General features: G+C 38.1%; 1 protein-coding gene across 3 annotated transcripts in view; it reads right to left on the bottom strand.

Moving 5' to 3' along the window:
- PAPPA2 (pappalysin 2) overlaps window positions 1–19,629 on the bottom strand; it is a 376,815-nt gene that overhangs the window by 92,524 nt on the left and 264,662 nt on the right. For all 3 annotated transcript variants that reach the window (XM_064370884.1, XM_064370885.1, XM_021668059.2), the window contains exons 13-14: window positions 12,445–12,580; window positions 12,010–12,226 (exon numbers count right to left, since the gene is read on the bottom strand). In XM_064370884.1, the coding sequence (XP_064226954.1) occupies window positions 12,010–12,226; window positions 12,445–12,580 (353 nt within the window). The remainder of the gene's footprint in view (window positions 1–12,009; window positions 12,227–12,444; window positions 12,581–19,629) is intronic.

The raw sequence follows: 19,629 nt of genomic DNA, 5'->3' as shown, positions 1-19,629 counted from the left end.
TTCATGGACAAATCATTCTGGGAAAAGGAAGTTGAGCAAGAAAGCAAGGGAGCAACTAAGCAGCTATAATTCTTTCCTTGCTTAAAAGAAACTGTGTAGAAAATAAGAAACTCAATGTTAATTTGTTAAACTGCTTTGAGGAGGTAATCAAATGAGTAGAAAGGCAATACATATTTCATTTCTATACAGCCTTTCCCAGCAGCAACAGAGAACATTTCCCATCACTCAGCAACATTAAAAGGAAACCCTATGACAAAAATAAAAGATGAGGAGTCAAAAAATAAATGCTTTAAAATGCAGTCCTTAAGAAAAAAAAAAAAAGATGAGCCTTCACATCTTGAGGCTATCAAAAGGAAAGTAATCCAAAGGTTCTACAAAGGACTGAACAGAGGAAGAAGAAGCCTGGAAAGGTTTGGCACCCAATCCAGGTGGAAGAGGAGGGAAAAGAGTTGGCATTTTTAATCTGAGCTTCAAATAACTGAAGCACAACAGAAATTGGTAAAGCAGCAGCTCAGGGTTCCAGGGAAAAATAAAGCATGAAGCAGAATGACAGACAGATATAAAATAATACTATTACCAAGACCAGACTCAGAGACTGATTATAGCAGGGATGCAATGGCAAAGTACTGAGCTGTGCCCTGGCTTCCTCTCCCTGGACCAGGGCTCAGACGTCCTATAAGCTAGCTCCAGCTTTATTTGCAACCTGTACTATAACCAAGAAGAAAAATTTTCACACTTGAGTCTCTACATCTCTTAAATAAGACAGCCACTTCCTCCCAGAAATTCTCTGGGGACTATTAAACACATAAAAGTGAAGTTCTACAGAAAAGTTTCTTTTCTTTCTACCACATCCCTCCACTTTCCAACTATAATTCCATGTCTACAGTGAATTATCCATGAACAATAGAGGTTGACACACAAATCACCCACATTGGACTTAATGATTTAGCCTACATCTTCTATGCCAGCAGATCCACCTTTTCAAGAATAGCTTTCTAAGGCTAAAGACATCTTTTGTATCACAAGTACATAGTACCATTGGAGGGGATCTAAGGAGTCCAGACAGCCAGAGTAAGTCAGCCTGACTACATCATTAACATAACATGTTACCCAAATTCATAAACTGCAAAGGGAAAACTGTGGGTTATTTGTATGACTAAGTGTTGATTTTTCTACCAGGAGTAATTATTTCCACTGGCCCTGCTTCAGGAACCAGTAACCTGAAGAGCAGAGGCTAACAGAGACAATGAAGGTGACTCAATTAGTATTCATGTCATAAATGTGTAGGTCTCTATCTGTGAGTCTGGGGCATTGCAAACCAAACCAAATATACATTGTTCATTGATTACTCATTTTTGAAAATTACTTGATACTCTTCTTTACAGAAGTATGGTTAGCAAAGCAAGGCAGGTATGTTAATTATACGCATATATTCAGTTTTATGATAAATATGCAAGAGCTAGAGGTTGGACTCCAACTGATGTCCATAATAACAGCCTAATGGTAAATGTTTTTAATGCAAAAGGTAAATTCTTACTCTAGGGATTTTTGCTCTACATATAGGACCATATAATAACACAATGCGTGAATTCATTATTTTTCCTTGACTCAGATTTTATGTGTTTTATAATGATCCACTTCCACTTAATAAATTGTAAATATATTTTCTCTTCCTCAATTTTCTCAGTAACATTTTCTTTTCTTTAGCTTACTATTTTTGTAAGAATACAGTACATAACACATTTAATATGCTAAATATGTGCTATTTGTTTTTTTGTTGTTGTTTTGTTTTGTTTTGATTTTCAAGACAGAGTCTTGCTTTGTTGCCCAGGCTGGAGTGCAGTGGCGCAGTCTCGGCTCACCGCAACCTCCGCCTCCCAGGTTCAAGCGATTTTCCTGCCTCAGCGTCCCAAGTAGCTGGGATTACCAGTGCCTGCCACCACGCCCAGCTAATTTATGTATTTTTAGTTGAGATGGGGTTTCACCACGTTGGCCAGGCTGGTCTCAAACTCCTGACCTCAGGTGATCTGCCCACCTCGGCCTCCCAAGTGCTGGGATTATAGTGTGAGCCACCACACCCAGCTAATTGTTTATGTTATTAGGCATACGTTGACTATTAATATCCTACTTCCAGGCAACAGTAGGATGTTAATAGTTAAGTTTTTGGGAGGCCAAAAATTATATGCAGTTTTTTTTTTACTGTACAGGATTGGCACCCTTAATCTACATGCTGTTCGAGAGTACAGACTTAGTTTTCCTTAAGTAAACAGAAAAATACAGATTTATGATGAAAAGAAAAAAGGAGAAAAGGAAAAAGATCTGAGGATGCCACTTCTCTTTACAATAATATTTATGTTTTTCTTAAATAATAATATACTTTTATATAAAACTCAACATCGTCTTAACCATATGATCCAGAAATTAAATTCCTTGGTATTTATTCAAAGATATTTTTAAATTTATGTCTACACAAAAGCCTGAACACGGATATTTATAGCAGCTTTATTCATAATTGCCAAAACTTGGAAGAAACCAAGATGTCCTTCAATAGATACATGGAAAAATAAACTATTATACATTCACACAATGGAATATTATTCAATTATAAAAAGATATGTGCTATCAAGCCATGAGAAGACATGAGGGAAACTTAAATACACATTACAATGTGAAAGAAGCTAATTTGAAAAGCCTACACAATGTGTAATTTCAACTGTATGACATTCTGGATAAGGCAAAATGATAGAGATAGTAAAAAGATGAATTGTTGTAAGAAGTTTGGGACAGCAGGGATGTAGAGTATGGTGGTGAATAGGCAGAACACAGAGGATTTTTAGAGCAGTGACAATGCTGCGTGTGATACTATAATGAGGGATACATGTCATTACACATTTGCCCAAACACATAGAATGTACAACACTAATAAGGGTGAATTCTAATGTAAACTACAGATCTGATGTGATTTTGACGTGTCAATGTAGGTTCATCAGTTGTAATAAATGTACTCTGGTGGGGGATGTTGATAGCAGGAGTGGCTGTTGATAGGGTGGGGGCAGTGGGTATATGGGAAAACTCTGTACCTTCCTTTCAATTTTTCTGTGAACCTATAACTGCTCTAAAAGAATAAAGTCCTTAAAAGTAAAACAGCAATGCTCTTTTTAATGTCACAATCACTGAAAAATTTAAATAATTAAAAATTAGTTTTATAATTCAACGCATATTACATTAACTTTTTCCAAGACTGTCTTGCATAGAGTGAAACATATTCACACACACACACATACATACACACACATATATTCATACAGATATATATGACCACATTAGTGTATGTGTATGACCACCAATGTGGTCAAATATGTGTATGATACACACTGGGTCAAAATTGCTAACACTCAATTATTCAGCATTATAAAAATAATCAGAACAAAGGGAACTGAGGTAACATAGCTTTTTAATTCTTGTATTTTTATATACAGTCATGTACCATTTAACAATGGGATACTTTCTGAGAAATATGTCACTAGGTGATTTTATTGTGCATATACCATACAGTGTATTTATACAAACCTAGATGATATAGCCTAGTATACACATAGGCTATATGGTGTAGCCTGTTGCTCCCAGGCTACAAACCTGTACAGGCTACAAAACTGTACCAAATACTGTAAGCAACTGTAACACAATGGTGTTTGTGTATTTACACAAATCTAAACATAGAAAAGGTACAGCAAAAAATACTGTATTATAATCTTATAAAATAATCATCATATATACAGTCTTTCATTGAGAAAAATGTTATGTGGTATATGACTGTAATTTCATTTTCTAGGAAACACACTAATATTGCTGATTAAATTTCATTTTAATGATATTATAAAAATATCAGTTGAGCCATGAAGAAGATGGCTCTGAAGCAGACTAAAGCATATGGGGAAAATTCTGAACGGGTATCACTCATAAAATAGATGTGTTTTATCTGGATAAAAGAGGGTTTTGAGCACATTCTCTGGTAGAGAACTGCTTGGATAATCTACCTACCAAGATCTGGGGAATTTCTATGAAAATAACTTACTCTTGGAATCACTACTTTTCCTTCATGCTTTTTTCCTGCAAACAAGTTATCTGTGTGTACCTTGTGTCTTAAGCTGTCTAATAAGTTGAAACTACATGGCTATAGCATGTGACTCTGTCAGGATATATATGTAGTCAGATAACTCCAAGGTTACTGCATACATTCACCTATCTCAGGCTAACCTATTGTGGTGGACATAATCCCTCCCTTCTGAAATCCCTATCCTTGCATAATCTCCTCAACCTGAGTATGGGTGGGACCAGTGACATGCTTCTAACCAACTGAATATGACAAAGTCGATAAGCTGTAGCACTTGTGATTATGTTACAAACAATCATAAAGTTTACTTGCTGAGAGAGTCTTTGTCTTGTTGGCTTTGAAAGAAACAAGTAAACATAGGTGAGCTTCCCAATGGAGAGGGCTATGTGGCAAGGAAGTGAGGGTGGCTTCTGTGCAACATCCAGAAAAAACTGAAGCCCTCAGTCTGACAGTCTTTTGGAACCAAGTACCAACAACCATATGAACATGGAAGTGAACCTTCCCCAGTCAAGCCTTCAAATGAGAACACATTCCTAACTGATACCTCATTATAGCCTTACAGAGGACCCAGCTAAGCCTTGCCTAGACTCCTGACTCTCAGAAACTGTAAGATGATGAATAAGCATTGCCATAAGCTGCTATATTTATAGTAATATTATTATGCAACATTAGAAAACATACACACATAAGCCAGCTTTCAAAATTATGTTTCTTTTCCTGGATTGGGAAAATAAACATAATCTTTAAATGCAGAGAGAGTGAAATATGTTTTCTCAGATTTTTTTTTCTTCTCTTTTTATTTTTTTGGTCTGGGCTAGGATCCCATAGGAGCTGGGTCAAAACTTCCATTTTCCTATAGACATCAAATCCTCTGGGTTGTGCCCATAAAATTGCCCTAATCTGAATTACATATTTCCTACACTTTCCCAAAAGTCCAAAGTATCTTTACGATTCTAATCTTTATAATCTACTCCATCAGGTACCTTCAGCTTGCCTATATTACTTGGAGCCTCAATTTATAAGTCATAATTTTCTCAAAACGAATACAGCTGTTTGCATGAGTACATCTAAAATAGAGCTGTTATTTGATTATTCTGTGGTCAGTTAAACTCTTGTTACCTGAATCAAAATATGGTTTGAGAGAAGGTGGCAGGATTTATTGGAGAGTAGTAGATATATTTCTGAAATAGCTTGCCATTTATATAATAGATGCTTTCGTTCCTAGAAACAAGTTACTTGAATTCCAGTCTTAACTTTTTCTAATCCCAAATAAGGTAAATGTGTGCACTTGAGTCTCAGTTTCCTCAACTGAAAAATTATTCCTGTTACATTGTGTCACTTAAACAGTTTTTGAGCAACAGTTTATCTCTTTCTATACCTTTCTATATACAAACATACAGGAATACACACTTGCAAACACACACACACACACACACACACAAACACACGAGAGTGAGAACGAGAGAAGAACCTGTTTCCACATGGATATTGATTTTAAAAGAATAATATCCTATTAATAGCCTATTCAATTTTATATTAGAACACTTGGCTTTGATACTGTTTAAACTTGATAGTTTAAAGCAAAACTTAGAACCCACTATGTTTTTATATTTATAAGTATCTGTTACTGGTTTTCCATCTCAATCAGAACATGTTTTTGTACTGAATAAACTAATGAGGTATTTATACTTTATTTTGGCCTTGGACTGTTCAAAACATTAAAAAATATGTTCAAAACATTAAAAAATTTGAATTTCTAATTAGCTCAAATCTATTCAGAAATTATATTGAAAAATAGTATTAAAGCCAGGAAGGAAATACTATGTGGAACACAAAGGACACAGAGAAAAGGGGTTTCTTCTTAGTTATTTGACAAGACTTTCTCTGCTGGTTATCAACTTATTGCTTCTCAGTTTAAATCCACCTGTCATTGCCCTACTTTATGATACTAGAGCTGGACCATGGAAACATTTCTCTGTTACCAGCTAGTCTGTCACTCTTTTCTTCAGTAGATGGCACTGGAGAGACACTGCAGGATGCAGAGGCTTGCCTTCATTCCTATGTGCTTTCCTCTCCCTGCTTCTCCCAACCATGTGTGGGACAACCTGTGGTGCTCACCACCTAGTAAGCTTCAGGGACACTCCACATGTCCCAGCAAGTCTCACCGGCATCCCAGCTGGCTTACAAACAAGTCTCAGTGGCACCCCTGTGAATGTCTCTCATCAAGTTTCATCAGTGCCCAGTGGGGAGACTCCCAGAAAGTTCCAGCAGCACCACAATGATAGCTTTCCAGCAAGTCCCAATTGTGTTCCAGAGGCAGCTTCTTCATGAGCTTTACCTGCACCCCGGTGAGCATTTCCTGACTACCAGCCCCATCCCACTCTGTAGAACCTCCACAAACTTCTCTGCCACACAATGTGCCACAGCCCCACCTCTCCAATAAGATCTGAACCTCGGCTTTGGGTGGGGAGCCTCTTCCACATTTGTTCCTTTCTTGGATACTCTTCAATCACTCATAAAAGTAATGGTTGCTCCCTTTATCCATCATTCTTCTATTGGTTAGAGTTCTCCCTACCCTTTAGTAGTTAATTATATTATTGGTTAATAATTACTTTTATTGAACTTTCTCTATTTTAATTACCGTGTCCTGATTGGACCCCAACTGAGATGGAATGGTACTGTGGATAACACTAGAAGATAGATTCATAAGGATAGGATTTGGGGACAATCTGGTTGTGTCTTTGGTCTTGAGTACAATGCTGAGCTGCTAGTAATCCACAGCATCCAGCAGCATCACAATTAATCAAGCTGCCACATTTGGTTGATTGTGATGAAGAGCTAACTGAAAGAGTGTCTACTGTATTTGACTGTAGGTGTGCTGCACACCACCGGCCGAGCATGTCACAGCAACAAAAGAGAAGAAATCATACTAGAAACAGCAGAGAAGACCCCTCCTCCTGCTTTGTATCTCCAGCACTCTCTACTGATGATGCTTAACTTGATGCCAGTTGGCAAAGGATAAATATTGACAAAAATCCAGCTCTACTATTACAACATAGGTGATGAGGGTGGATTTGGAACCAAGAGGCAACAAACAAATTGGCTGACAACTAGCACACCTGATTGGCAAAAAATAAAGACGGGGAATACTGTGAAAACTGCCATAGGTGGTACTCCAACCTGGTGTTAGAAGGTGCTACGAATTTCACATGTATTGTTTACAGTTAATTTCACAAGAATACCAAAAGGTAATTTCTCTTTGCATCCCACTTAAATACCAACAATACAGAAAAATGTAGAAATTATTATCAACACCAAAAACCAAGATTTGGCAACCAAAATCTGTAAGGATTTTCTCTTGATTGAAAAATGTAGTGGAGTTAAATTGAGAAACATCACTGAAAACCAAAGCATGTACTTTTTGTTTTCTGAAAAAGAGAGAATAAGTTACGAAGCCATACTAAAGGAAAAAACAGGCTATTGTTTATTCCCTGGCTCCTGTAAAGAACAGAAAACTGGGTCCTATTTTTCAGGGGTCACAGATCTGTTCTCTAGCCATTATTCCCAGCAGTACCACCTTTTCTTTACTCACTTCAAGACTTCGGGTTAGGAAATATAAAGGTCTTAATGAGGTAGAGTGGGGTGTGGAACCAGTGGCAAAAGCCATTGTATCTTTGGAGATAAATGTCCCAAAGGTAAAAATGCTACTGAGTCCTAAAGAACCCTACAGGCTTGAGGATCATGGAATAAACTTTTGGAATAAAATCTTGGAGTAGTTGGACATGGCAACATCTGACTGTCTTTGTAAACAGTACGGTGAAGCTATGTGCCCTGGGCTCACTGGCAACAAAGACAGAGAAAGGTTAAAAATAAAAGAAAGGCAAATATTTATCAAACAAATATAAATAAAAGGGAGGCAGGGATAGAAATTTTAATTCCAGAAGGAGTACAAAGCCACAAGCATTTAAAGGGGTAAAAGGGTTGGCAAGATGTATGATCCTAATAAAGATAAAAGACCCACAAAAATTATATAGTTATCTAATATCAAATTCTATAAATCAAAAACTCTTTGTAATACAAGGAAAACATGAAAGCAGCACAATTGCATAGAAGGTTGACACCACATTCTCAACCAGGTAGATCGGGAAATCTATGCAGATTGAAGGAAAAGTGTAAATGCTGTAAATAAATGAGTAGCCAAAAGTTTCAATTATTGTCATCAATCCATGTCCTGGAAAGCAGATAATGTTCTTTATCTTTTGAAGATTCAGCACTCAGAGATCTTATGGATATATTATCAGGCAGGTCACAGAAGTTACAATCAATTTTTTTTTATTGTATCCATGCGATTGGAAGAACAAAATTCGATAGGAGTAAACATGCCCATCAGCAATTCTTGCCTACTGGTAAACTCTTCTATCTTGACCGTGTAAATTTCCAAAGTAGAAAGAGTTCTGTTTGCCTGCAAACTAATTCACTCACTTAGGTATGTTAACATGTTTGTGTCTGGATTATATTTTAGACACCCTGCAAATCCCACTACATTAATAAAATAGATGGTTTCCACTTTTCAAAGCCATCAACACAATCCTGGGATGGTTGGAGTTTTGCCTGATCCTGATACTGTGGCAAGTTATGCAGAACCTACCCCCAAAGTGGCTAGAGCTGGAAACAACTGGAGGGTAAGAATGAAGTGGGTTCTCCTTCAGTGCTGGTGGCCAAAATCAGGAAAACTAAACTTGGTTTTCAAGACTAAGGGATTCATGATCAGTAGAATAAACCCAAGGGGTCATAAGCTGGGTAGCCATCATAACAGAATGGGAAACAAGACTAAGAGACAGAACAAAGTCACAGGAGCCAGGGAATGAAGAAAGAATAATCTGTTTCTTTCTTCGATTTCCAATCACGTTTCTCAATTTAACCCCACAACATTTGTAATCATGAGGAAATCCTCATATATTCTGGCTGCCAGGCTTGCTTTTAGATATTGATAAGAGTTTTTGTATTCTTCTGTATTTGTTAATAGTTAAGTGGGAAGCAAGGAGAAATTACTTTGTCCAATACAAAGATCATGAACATCACTGGAGAGGCAGACTTAGGTTTATTGGCTTTCATCTGAGATTCTGTGGGCCAATCAGGCTGGGTCTAAAGTTCAGTGTTGCAGGAGGGATGGGCCACTGATCATTAATGGTTAAATACAAAATGGATAACACATCTTCTTCTGCCAGGCATCTGTCAGCTCTCCCCTGTCCATGTAAGTATTAGTGGAATTCAGGTCGTAAGGGATAAGAAGGAGGTAGCCATGAAACCCTCTCACTATGTCCAGAATTTGAGGGAGGGTTTTATATTATGGTGTATCTACATATACAACTGTGTTTGATATAGGCTGCAAAAACACTTTGACTCTTTGAGAGTATATAAGAATTTAGCTTTCAGATATATTCACAATTAAAGTATATGGGATTTACTAGGCTCCCTGTGTATCAAAATTTACTACATTGCACTGATTTGCTGGCTGACAAGGAAAAGTCAATTTGCATGGCTCCTGTCAGTCACATGTGGTTTGGAAATGCTTATGCATTCCAGATGCACAGTGTAAACTGGAGAATGATATCCTATTTCTCCTGGTTTGCATGCATGCATATAAAGCTTATTTTCCCCACAGTCCCACATGAGAAGTGAAGCACTAGCAGCAGTAATTACAATTAATCAACTTCTTTGTTGAAACTTCACAGCTATGATTGTGAGGGGAATTCTTGTTCCTTGTGTCTCGGAAGGCTGTAAGTTCTACTTTTTTGGTTTTCTTATTCAGTTCTGTTCCATGGAGCATTTAGAGACAAAGCTGGCAACTCTCATCTGAAATAGTTTCTCATACCTACTATGTGCTAGGCCCTCTGTAGGTATTCAGAGATACTGAGCAGAATTATCCACTACAGGAAGCTCAGAGTTTAATGAGAAAGAACAACAAGTAAATCAATAGTTACCACCCAATGTGACAGCTGCTTTTACAGAGTGTGCATTATGCAGTGTGTCCTATGGTAACAGGGAGGAAGTTTGCCAAAACTTCACAGAAGGTGAATCTTGATGATAGGATATGAGTCAAAGTGAAGAAGAACTAGAAGTCATTCAATAAAGTAGGAACATTATGTGCAAAGCTCACCAACATGTTTCAGAGACCTGAAAGAAATGCTGTATGGCTTAAGACCAGACGTAGAGCCAGTAGAGAATATAATTTGAAAATACAGGAGAGAGAGGCCATAATTCTAATAAATGTTATTTTAATAGCCCACATTCTTGTGTTCATATTTGGAGGCATTAGTTCACTAACAAAGACTTTAAAGTTGCAGATGAACTAGTTAACCTTACAATATTGATTATCCCTACTGTTTCTCCCTTTCTAGTACTTAGTACAACACCTGGCACATAGTTAATGCTCAGTTAATGTAAACTACTATTACTGGCCCCAGAGATTCATGGCCCTATGTCAATCCCTCCCCTTGAGTATGGGCTGAACTTACTGGCTCATTTCTAATGAACAGAATATTCCAGAAGTAATGGACTGTCACTCTCAATATTATGCTATAAAAAGACCGTGGCTTCCTTCTTGGGCAGTCTATCAATCACGTATTCACTGTTTCTGGCTCTCTTTCTCTCTTGGATCATTGGCTGCCATGTCACAGGGACACTCAGATAGCTGTGGAGACGCTTGCTTGGCAAGGAATTGAGCCACTTCTATGTGAGCATGCTCACTGCCAACACCTATGAGTGAGCTTGAATGCAGATCTTCTGAGGCCTGATATTAGCCACAGGAGTGAGCTTGGAAGTGAATTCTATAGCTCTGCTTGAGGCTCAAGGTAACTACAGCCTTGGCCAACAGCCTACTACAACTTCATAAGAGATCTTAAACCAGAGATGCCCGGCTGAGCTGCATCCAGATTCCTCACCCACACAAACTATGAGATAATGTTTACTGTGCTCAGCCATTAACTTTTGGTATAATTTGCTACACAGCAATAGCTAACTAACATACTATACTAGTGCATCTACTGCCCATCCCTGTAAGGTCTGAGTATCTGGTATGCCTTGAGTGAGCTTTGTGGCAGAATTTCTTTTTGGTGATGGAGCACTTCCTGGAACCCCAGCTTTTGTCACTAGCATCATGATCATCTAGTAACAAGCAAGTGATCTCACCTCCCTGGCTGAGGAATGAACCCTGTCACCTGCAGTCCCACTTAATTGATTAAACCATGCATAGAGTGATTCTGGCCCAAATGTAGAACAGATTGTTGTGCTTGGGGGGCTCCTTCCCCTAATCATGGGCACATCAACACTGTGAGTACAATCCCTCCATTAGCTGCTGCTGAGATGCCAGTGAACCTCATAGCCACATCTGTCTAGAGGATGACAATCACAGGCATCCACAGAAAGATGTATGTAGCTAATGTATTTCCTATTTCCACATATAATTCTAAATTATTATATGACACGCCCTAGCAAGTAATTGTTAGGCTTGCTATATACACTGTCCAGGTGGGAAGAAGTTGAAAAATACACATTGCTTCGGGAACATTGAGTTTTTGGCAGAATTGGCAGTTTATATAACAATGTTGATTAGAAGTTGGTGGTTTTATATGTAAAAAAGATGTTAAGACCTTGTAAAGATGTTAAATATTTACATAAAAATTATGGTCAGCTAAGGGAAGAAGAACAAAATATAAAACCCAAGTGTGCCTTCTACAAATTATTCTTTGCTTGCTTCCTAAGTCTTTTTAGTTCCGAAATTCATTTTTCAGTTAGAGATTGAGCAAACACTCTATACATAACACTATGCAAATGTGAGTCATCCATCACAGCCACAAGGAAAGCAAACAAAAGAAACAAAGGGAACCTTGTACCTCTGTCCCTGATGATTCTGCCCCTTGTCCTCTGAGATGCAGTTACTGGGAGCCAGAAGACCAAAGTGGGAGAATGTCCTTAGAGCCACAGCTGAGATGCCGATCCGTGGGGATGAGAAATTCAGCAGCACTGAGGTGGTATGGGGGAAGATGACGTTCCAGTGGTGAATCACATTGATTATCAGTGGGTTATGCTGGCATGACAGTCCATAGGTTCCTGAAGATAAACAGAGATGAATCATATTTTAAGCCATTATTAGTACCATATTTCCATATCTTATATTCATTTTATCCTCTTAATAGGTGTATGATGCCAAAACCTAGGTGTATGATGTAGACAAAATTTCAAACAACATCAAAGACAGACATCAAGCTGACTTCTGGGTCTACCGGGTTGTCCTCTAGTGGCCCTAAAGGGATATTTGTCAGACTCACCAAGAAGGTGGTTGCCTCCACGGACATCGGTCAGGTAGAGCGTCACTGTTGGCTGCCGATGCTGTCCAGGGACTAGGCCATCAGTCGTCAAAAAAATTAAAATTGCTCTGGCCACTCCTGGTCTATTGAAACATACCTAGGCATAAGCACATTTATGTATGAGTCATTATTTCCATTAAGTTATCAAGACATATGCCATATCATTTTTATTCTTCTCAGAGAGCTCACCATTTATAAAGTAAGAGCTTCCTTCTTTTTTACAAATGGTAAAAATATGGAATAGACACAGAAAGATATTCAAGGTTATATCAAACGTCAAGATCAAATGGAAGGGGAAGACAATTTTCAGATGCTGAACATCCTATGTCTTTTTCTGAGACTGATGCCTCAACTGCTTTTTTTTTTAAAATTTGAACCTGTCTTTCTTTAAATTTCTCAAAACAATCACTTAAAGAAACCATTGCCAGAGACAATAACTCACTGCATAGCCATTTAGTATCTCCTTATTGCCGAAATGAAAGCAGTGGAGAAGACAATGATCAAACTAGCATCCCACTCTAAACTGTTCCAAGTCTGAACTGCCATGTCTAGTTATCCTTCTCCATCTTCCTATCTCTCCCCAAAATGTTTGTCAGACCCTCTCACATAGCATGTGAACTCTCACATGGGAGAGATGCTGTTGCAGAGTCTGTTGCTTCTGAAATTAGAATCCCCCAAACCGTTTATTCTTATGCATCTTCCTGGTGCACCAAGCATGCATACCCAGTCCCTGGCCAGGAAAATGAGCCAAAAATGGGACACAGGAAAATTCATGTATCAATCAAGACTATCCCTAGATGGTTAGGGTGATTAAGACTAAAGCAGACTTTCAGAGTAAACTATGGAAGTGTTGTCCTTGGAAATTCTTTGATAGAAACATCAACAATAACATCTTAGAGAGGTTGGAGGATGAAGAGCAGATTCTTGCCACTGCTGAGAGTCCAGTGTTCACCTTCCACACTGGACTTATTTGATACAGTAATCCTACTTTTATTTTATTTCCTATGACTCAATATTTCTCTTAATTTCCACTGAGAAAAAAACCCCAACCTTCCCTGGTGTTATATGGGTGTTGTATGATCAGAATCTGGTACTGGACTTTATAAAGTTTAATGTGCATTTCTCTAACTTTTTTTTTTTTTTTATCAAGTTTTAAGGGTGATGAAGCTCCAGGAAAATTGTTCCCAGTGTAAAACCAGGGTACAACATCTAATGACAAGGCCTTCCTCTAAAAGTGGGGAGCGAGAGAGTAAAACATGTTTTTCATTTTAACAAGAATTCTTTTTGTCCACAGACTGATTTTTCCTGAGCCTTGGCAGTGTGTTTATAGTGTTCATTTGCACTGCTGGCTTAATTAGGATGATTTTATGATCTTCAGTGGTCAAAGCAGCACAGCTCTCCCTTCTCTCTCTGCTTCTTTGAGGGAAAGACCAGTCACACTCTCTCTTTTTACAGTGTCTTTTCCCCCTCTTTTTATTTCCCTTCTTTGAAGTAATAAATGTTTCTTCATAACTTAAGAAACATCCAGACCCAAGGTTACACTTGAAATATGAAGTCCTTTGTCCCTGTCTGGATGAGGGCTAGACATGAATCACATCCTAAGGTAACCAAGAGCCTAACTCAGTGCCCTCAACTCCAGCAGCAAATGACATCAAAGCCCCCTGGAAACTCACACAGCCTCTTCCTTTTCATACACCACAAAAGAGACCTGGAAGAAAGTTCTATGTCAATTTCTGAGCGAGAAACAGAGTCCAAACAAGTACCTGGTGGCTTTACCCCATTAGGCCCCAGGCATGAAGAGTGGGGTTGCTTCAACAAGGAACAGGAAGCTCAGTCTTCCTACCTTCTGTTGGATCTCAAGATAGATACCACCCACCTGAAACTAGCTAATAAAGGTAGGTCTCATGGTGTGTGTTTCTCCATTTTGAAGGCCCCTGCCTAGACCACCAACCTATTTTTCATCTCCTAGCAATATGCCTCCTTGCTCCAAGGGTCTCTGAATATCAAATCACTTTGCCTGTTCCTGGTGGCAGCATCTCTGTGCCATGATTTGTGGGAACAAGCTATGCCAGGATTTCTAGGCCATGAATCAAGTAGGAAAACCCCAGGTGAGACTTATAAAGGAGACACAGGCAGAGAGGAATCTTGGGCTACACAAAGCAAACAGAGACAAGTGTTTGGTCAAGTTATGGAATCCTGAGTCTTGGACATTTCCTTTCACAGTGACACAGGTAGCCAAGTTTCATTCATTTGGACCCCATGTAGGTTCACAGCTAGAAGCACAAGAAAGTGTGAACTCTCATACAACTCCTGGACCCTCAAAAATAGAAACTAGTCTGAATCTGCATATATGTGTATAATAAGTTCAAGCAGAGGCAAAAGGAACCAAGTAAATTCACAGTTCTAGAGAGTGAGTGAGCCAGGCAGAAACCCTGGGTTTGATTCTTGGATTCAGCTTTACTTGCTGGTAAACCCGAGCAATCTATCTCTCTTCTCTGAACCTAGGGTTTCTCTTTTCTACCACTAAGAAATAGAGATGTTGCTGATAGCTTGACTATGAATATTAAATGTAATCAGGTAAAAATACATAAAATGGTGACTATAATTTAGCAAGAATTCAATGTTCAATAATTTGTATTTCAAAAAAACTTTTAGCCTATTTACAATGTAGGAAAAACGTGAAATAACAAAACTGTAAAATTAAACATACATTTGTATGTTTTAATATATAGGGAATTATGATTTTCTGAAATGTACAGCCTAAAATATTTCATATATGCTATTTTCAATTGAAACTTGTAGAAATGTGAACTGGTACTACAAGATCTGCTTCCATGGAGATAATCAATATTGGAGGCTCTTGGTATAGAATGTATCTCTATTTTATAAATTGAATCTTTGAAAAATAAACTATACTTTAAAAATACATATATAATTTTTCTTACAGGCTTTTCAGAAATTTAGTTCAAAATGCATTTATTAAAAATCTACTTTTGCTGTAGAGGCATAGAAACTTCTAGAATTGGCACTGTAATTAGAAATATGAAAGTGTATTTCTTTTTTAATATATTTTTTAGGTTGCTCTTTCCACAGCAAAGTAACAAATATGTATACCCATATATGTGACTTTAGTTTAAATATAAATGTTATATATATATTTATATTTTATAAAATATATATTTAAATATAGACATATTTTAGTATATATAAAATATACACAAATATATATTTTTTATTTACATATATATTTCTAACTTGGTCGTGGAAAGAGCAACCTTAAAAATATATTTAAATAAGGAATACCTACATATATATGTATATAGAATATATGTTATATAGGAATACAAGGAATTGTACAAAACAAATACATCATATACATAGAGAGAGAGTCCAGACAATTTTTATTTTATTAGAGATAAATAATGAATTTTATGCTCCTAAACATGAAAGACAAGCAGAAGCATCAGGAAGACAGTTTGACAGTAGGAAGCTCTACTTTACGCCTGTGTCACCTTTGCCACTGCAAGTATGACACTCTTCTGATCACTCCAAATGCATGCTTATGGACAGCTGTTCTCTTCATGACAAAGCCCTCCTGAAAGATCTCTCAGGGACTACTCAGATCTGAGACGTGCACCACTGATGCCCCAGAAGAAAAAAATCAAAGTTCTAGAAAGTTGAAAGAATTATTAGCTATATCTAACATTTTATTATTTGTTTTAACAAAGAGTTTATATTCATGTTTTACATGCACAATATAAAATTAATTTAAGCCTGTCTCTTACAAGGAAGAAAAACTCATGATAGAGGAATTGCTCAGTGAATTCATTACAAAATATTCTGAAATAAAGAGAAAAATGTACAATATAGATAGATGATAGACAGATAGACACATGGATGGATGGATGGATGGATTGACTGACTGACTGACTGATTCTGACAGATGGGGAAAGCCAGTCCCACACACTCAGTTGATTTTTCATCCAAAGCCTGCATGTTAACGACACAATCTAACCATTGGCCACTGGGGAGGGGTGAGATTGAAAGAAAGCGCCTCTGATGCAGAACTGTTTGGTCTTAAGAAATCCCTCTTCAATCTGCTTGCTGGGCACAGACACATTCAATATGCTCCCAAGCCAAGCATTTCAACTTCCAGGTCATCCTTTGTGGTACTCACTGGATAGCAAACCTTGAAACTATACCACAAACTTGAAAAGAATCTTCTCTGAGGTTTTAGAATGCTTTTGGTTAGTTACTGGTTTGTTGTTTTTTCTGTGCCTTTTCATTTTCACTCATCTATGGCACTTCCTGATTCCAGAGGGAAATGGAGGGCCTTAGACCAGGGGAAAGTAGGCAGGTATCACCTTCTGTTTGTATAGCATTTAACAGTTTGCCAAGCCTGATTACAGGCTTTGCTGGTGGGTCCACTGAATTCATTGTGATTTTATTCTTTTTTGATATTTTTGAACAATAGTAGCCCCAAGATATAAAGGCTATATTATAGAAGCGGAAACTAGGATTCTGAAAGCTTAAGTGACTTTCCCTAGGTAAATGCTAGAGAGGAAGGAACTTGTTTTTTTTCCCCACTTTAAGCTCTGTATTCTGTTGACTGAACCAATGTTCTTAATTTGTGGTGAGCAGGAAATCATAGATTATAAAACGTATTGATGTTTGTGTGTTTGTGCTTTTACTCCCCCCAGAAATAAAGTCATATAAGCTCTTAGTCATAAAATCTTTATACAATTTTAAGGGGGCTGAACCATACTTTCAGAAGCCATTCATGGTCCAATTAAAGGTTGAGAGAAATCAGAGTAAGAATGCTTGCACTATGGGTTGAACCATATTACTTTTTTAGAGGTAAAGAATTATCAAATACTGGCAGTTTCATGTGGTTCAACCTAATACTATTGCTATCTGTGTGAACTTCTGAAATTTTGTCAAGGATGAGTTTAACAATCAAAGTTTTAAGGAATCTTACCTGAAATCCAAATCTAATGGATGAAGGGAGGGTATAAGGCAATGAGGTGCTTGGTTGTCTCCATGATTGAGGATGTGAGTCAAATGAAGAGGTGGGGTTTGAGCCTGTTTTTACTTTCTTCTAATGGTCAAGCCCCTGCCCACCTTCATGTGGGCCAAAACCCAGCTGACTTCCTGTGTTATTCCTTCACAGCATAAGAAAGTCTGCAAACACATCATGAGAGAGTGTGTGTGTGTGTTTCAGCATGGTGAGATCAACTCATCATTTTGTGAAATGAAGAAGGAACCACTATAATCCCACCCCAACTGGGGTAGACATTCGATAATACATGATTTTTCAAGTCCATGGAAGACGGTTAGATCCGAGTCAGATGACAGGCTCAATTCTTCTGAGAGCATGTCCTCAAACTGATTTTAGACACCAAGGCTAAGTCTGCAGAGATTCTGTGTTGAAAGAGCTTATAGAACGTGGAAGGAGGGTCAGAAAGAGACAAAGTCAAATTTGTATCGGGTACTGTGATGTGTCATCTGCATCCCCTCTTTCATGATTCTGGCACTCAGCTCATGGGAAAGAAGCTTTCCAGAAACTGCCTTCAGAGGGTGGGGGGAAAACCTCCCTACACAAGACCTTGCCATTTTCCTGGAGTGGGAGGTGGAGTGGACAGGCAATGTCCAAAGACCTTCTGATTGGGGTGAGTGGTATACAGAATGGGACGACTCTGAAGGGCCATCACAGCTCTCTGTGGGATGCTGACACCTGCGGGGGGGCTGTTTCAGTTCCCCTCCCTCCTTTATCCAATGCTAGTTCTTTCACTTCTCCACAGATGTTGCTCTGAGTCAGGTTCTCAACAAACTATCTGCCTGCAAATCCTCCTCTCAGTGTCAGAATCCTGGGGAAACCCCATTTAAGATAAAGTCTGAAATTGAGAAAAGGTGTTATGGAACATAGCTGGAGAGAATTCTTTTGGGAACAAGAATGCATAAGCAAAGAAAGGAATGAGAGCATGCCCCAGCTGGGTAGGATTCCATCCTGCATAAAAAACATTACTATCCCAATTATTCATGAGTCTGTGAAGTTGCCATGTCTGGGACTGGAAAAAGCTTTCATGCAAAAATCAATAAAAAGATTAGTAACAATGAAACAGGAAAGAAGGAAATGAATGTTTTACTCTCAGAATAAACTATTCACCCACTGAGAACTGGAGCTCCTCTGTCAGTGCACTCAGTTAGTTTTTGATGGAAATGAGAATCAAGTACACACAAGTCATCTGTGCTTTTGCAGGATTCCCAGAAAATGCAGGGATCCACATAGGTTAATTTTCCAAACAACAGATTTCCTTTTGAAGCACAAAATCATTTTAGAAATTTCAGTCATGGATTTAGAAATAATTTCAATGCATCTTAGACAATTTTCTGCCTCCTTAAGTAGAGAAATCCTGAAATTCATCAGTCCCTAACCATTTTAGCTCAAGGGATCTGTTTTATGGAAGACAATATTTCCACAGATGGGGTGAAGAAAATGGAGGGGGACGGTTTCAGGATGAAACTGTCCCATCTCGGATCATCAGGCATTAGATTCTTATAAGGAGCACACATCCTAGATCCCTTACATGTGCAGTTCACAATAGGGTTTGCTGTCCTACGAGCATCTAATGCTGCTGATCTGACAGGAGGTGGAGCTCAGGCGGACAATATTGTTTTGCCCAATTCTCACCTCCCGCTGTGTGGCCAGGTTCCTAACAGGCCATGGACCAGTACTGCTCCATGGCCTGAGAGTTGGGGAACCCTGCTGTACTTAACTGAATTTTCACTTGATGAATTGGAGGCAATTTAGAATTGTTTTGAACATCAATTATCTTACTAAATGCTAAGATAACAATCCTCTGAAGCAGTGCTCCTCAAACTTTAACATGCATACAAATCACCTGAGGATCTTGTTAAAATGCAGATAACGAGTTCCTAGAGATGAGATCATGCATCTCTAACTAGCTTTCTGGTGATGCCAATGTTTCCGCATGCCAACCTCATTTTGAGTAATAAGGCTTTAAAGTTATTAATAGATATAATTATCTTTGCCTGTAGCACTTAGTAGTCTAAGATTGTAATCTTTCATTCATCATATTTGTTAATTATCTTCTTTTATAAACTCACCATCAAACTTAAACTTAA

The sequence above is a fragment of the Aotus nancymaae genome, unplaced genomic scaffold (assembly GCF_030222135.1).
Source record: "Aotus nancymaae isolate 86718 unplaced genomic scaffold, 86718_ANA_hifiasm-v0.15.2.pri h1tg000108l, whole genome shotgun sequence".
Classification (NCBI taxonomy): Eukaryota; Metazoa; Chordata; class Mammalia; order Primates; family Aotidae; genus Aotus; species Aotus nancymaae.
The sequence above is the reverse complement of the archived record's forward strand: the minus strand, read 5'-3'. Positions and strand labels throughout refer to the sequence as shown.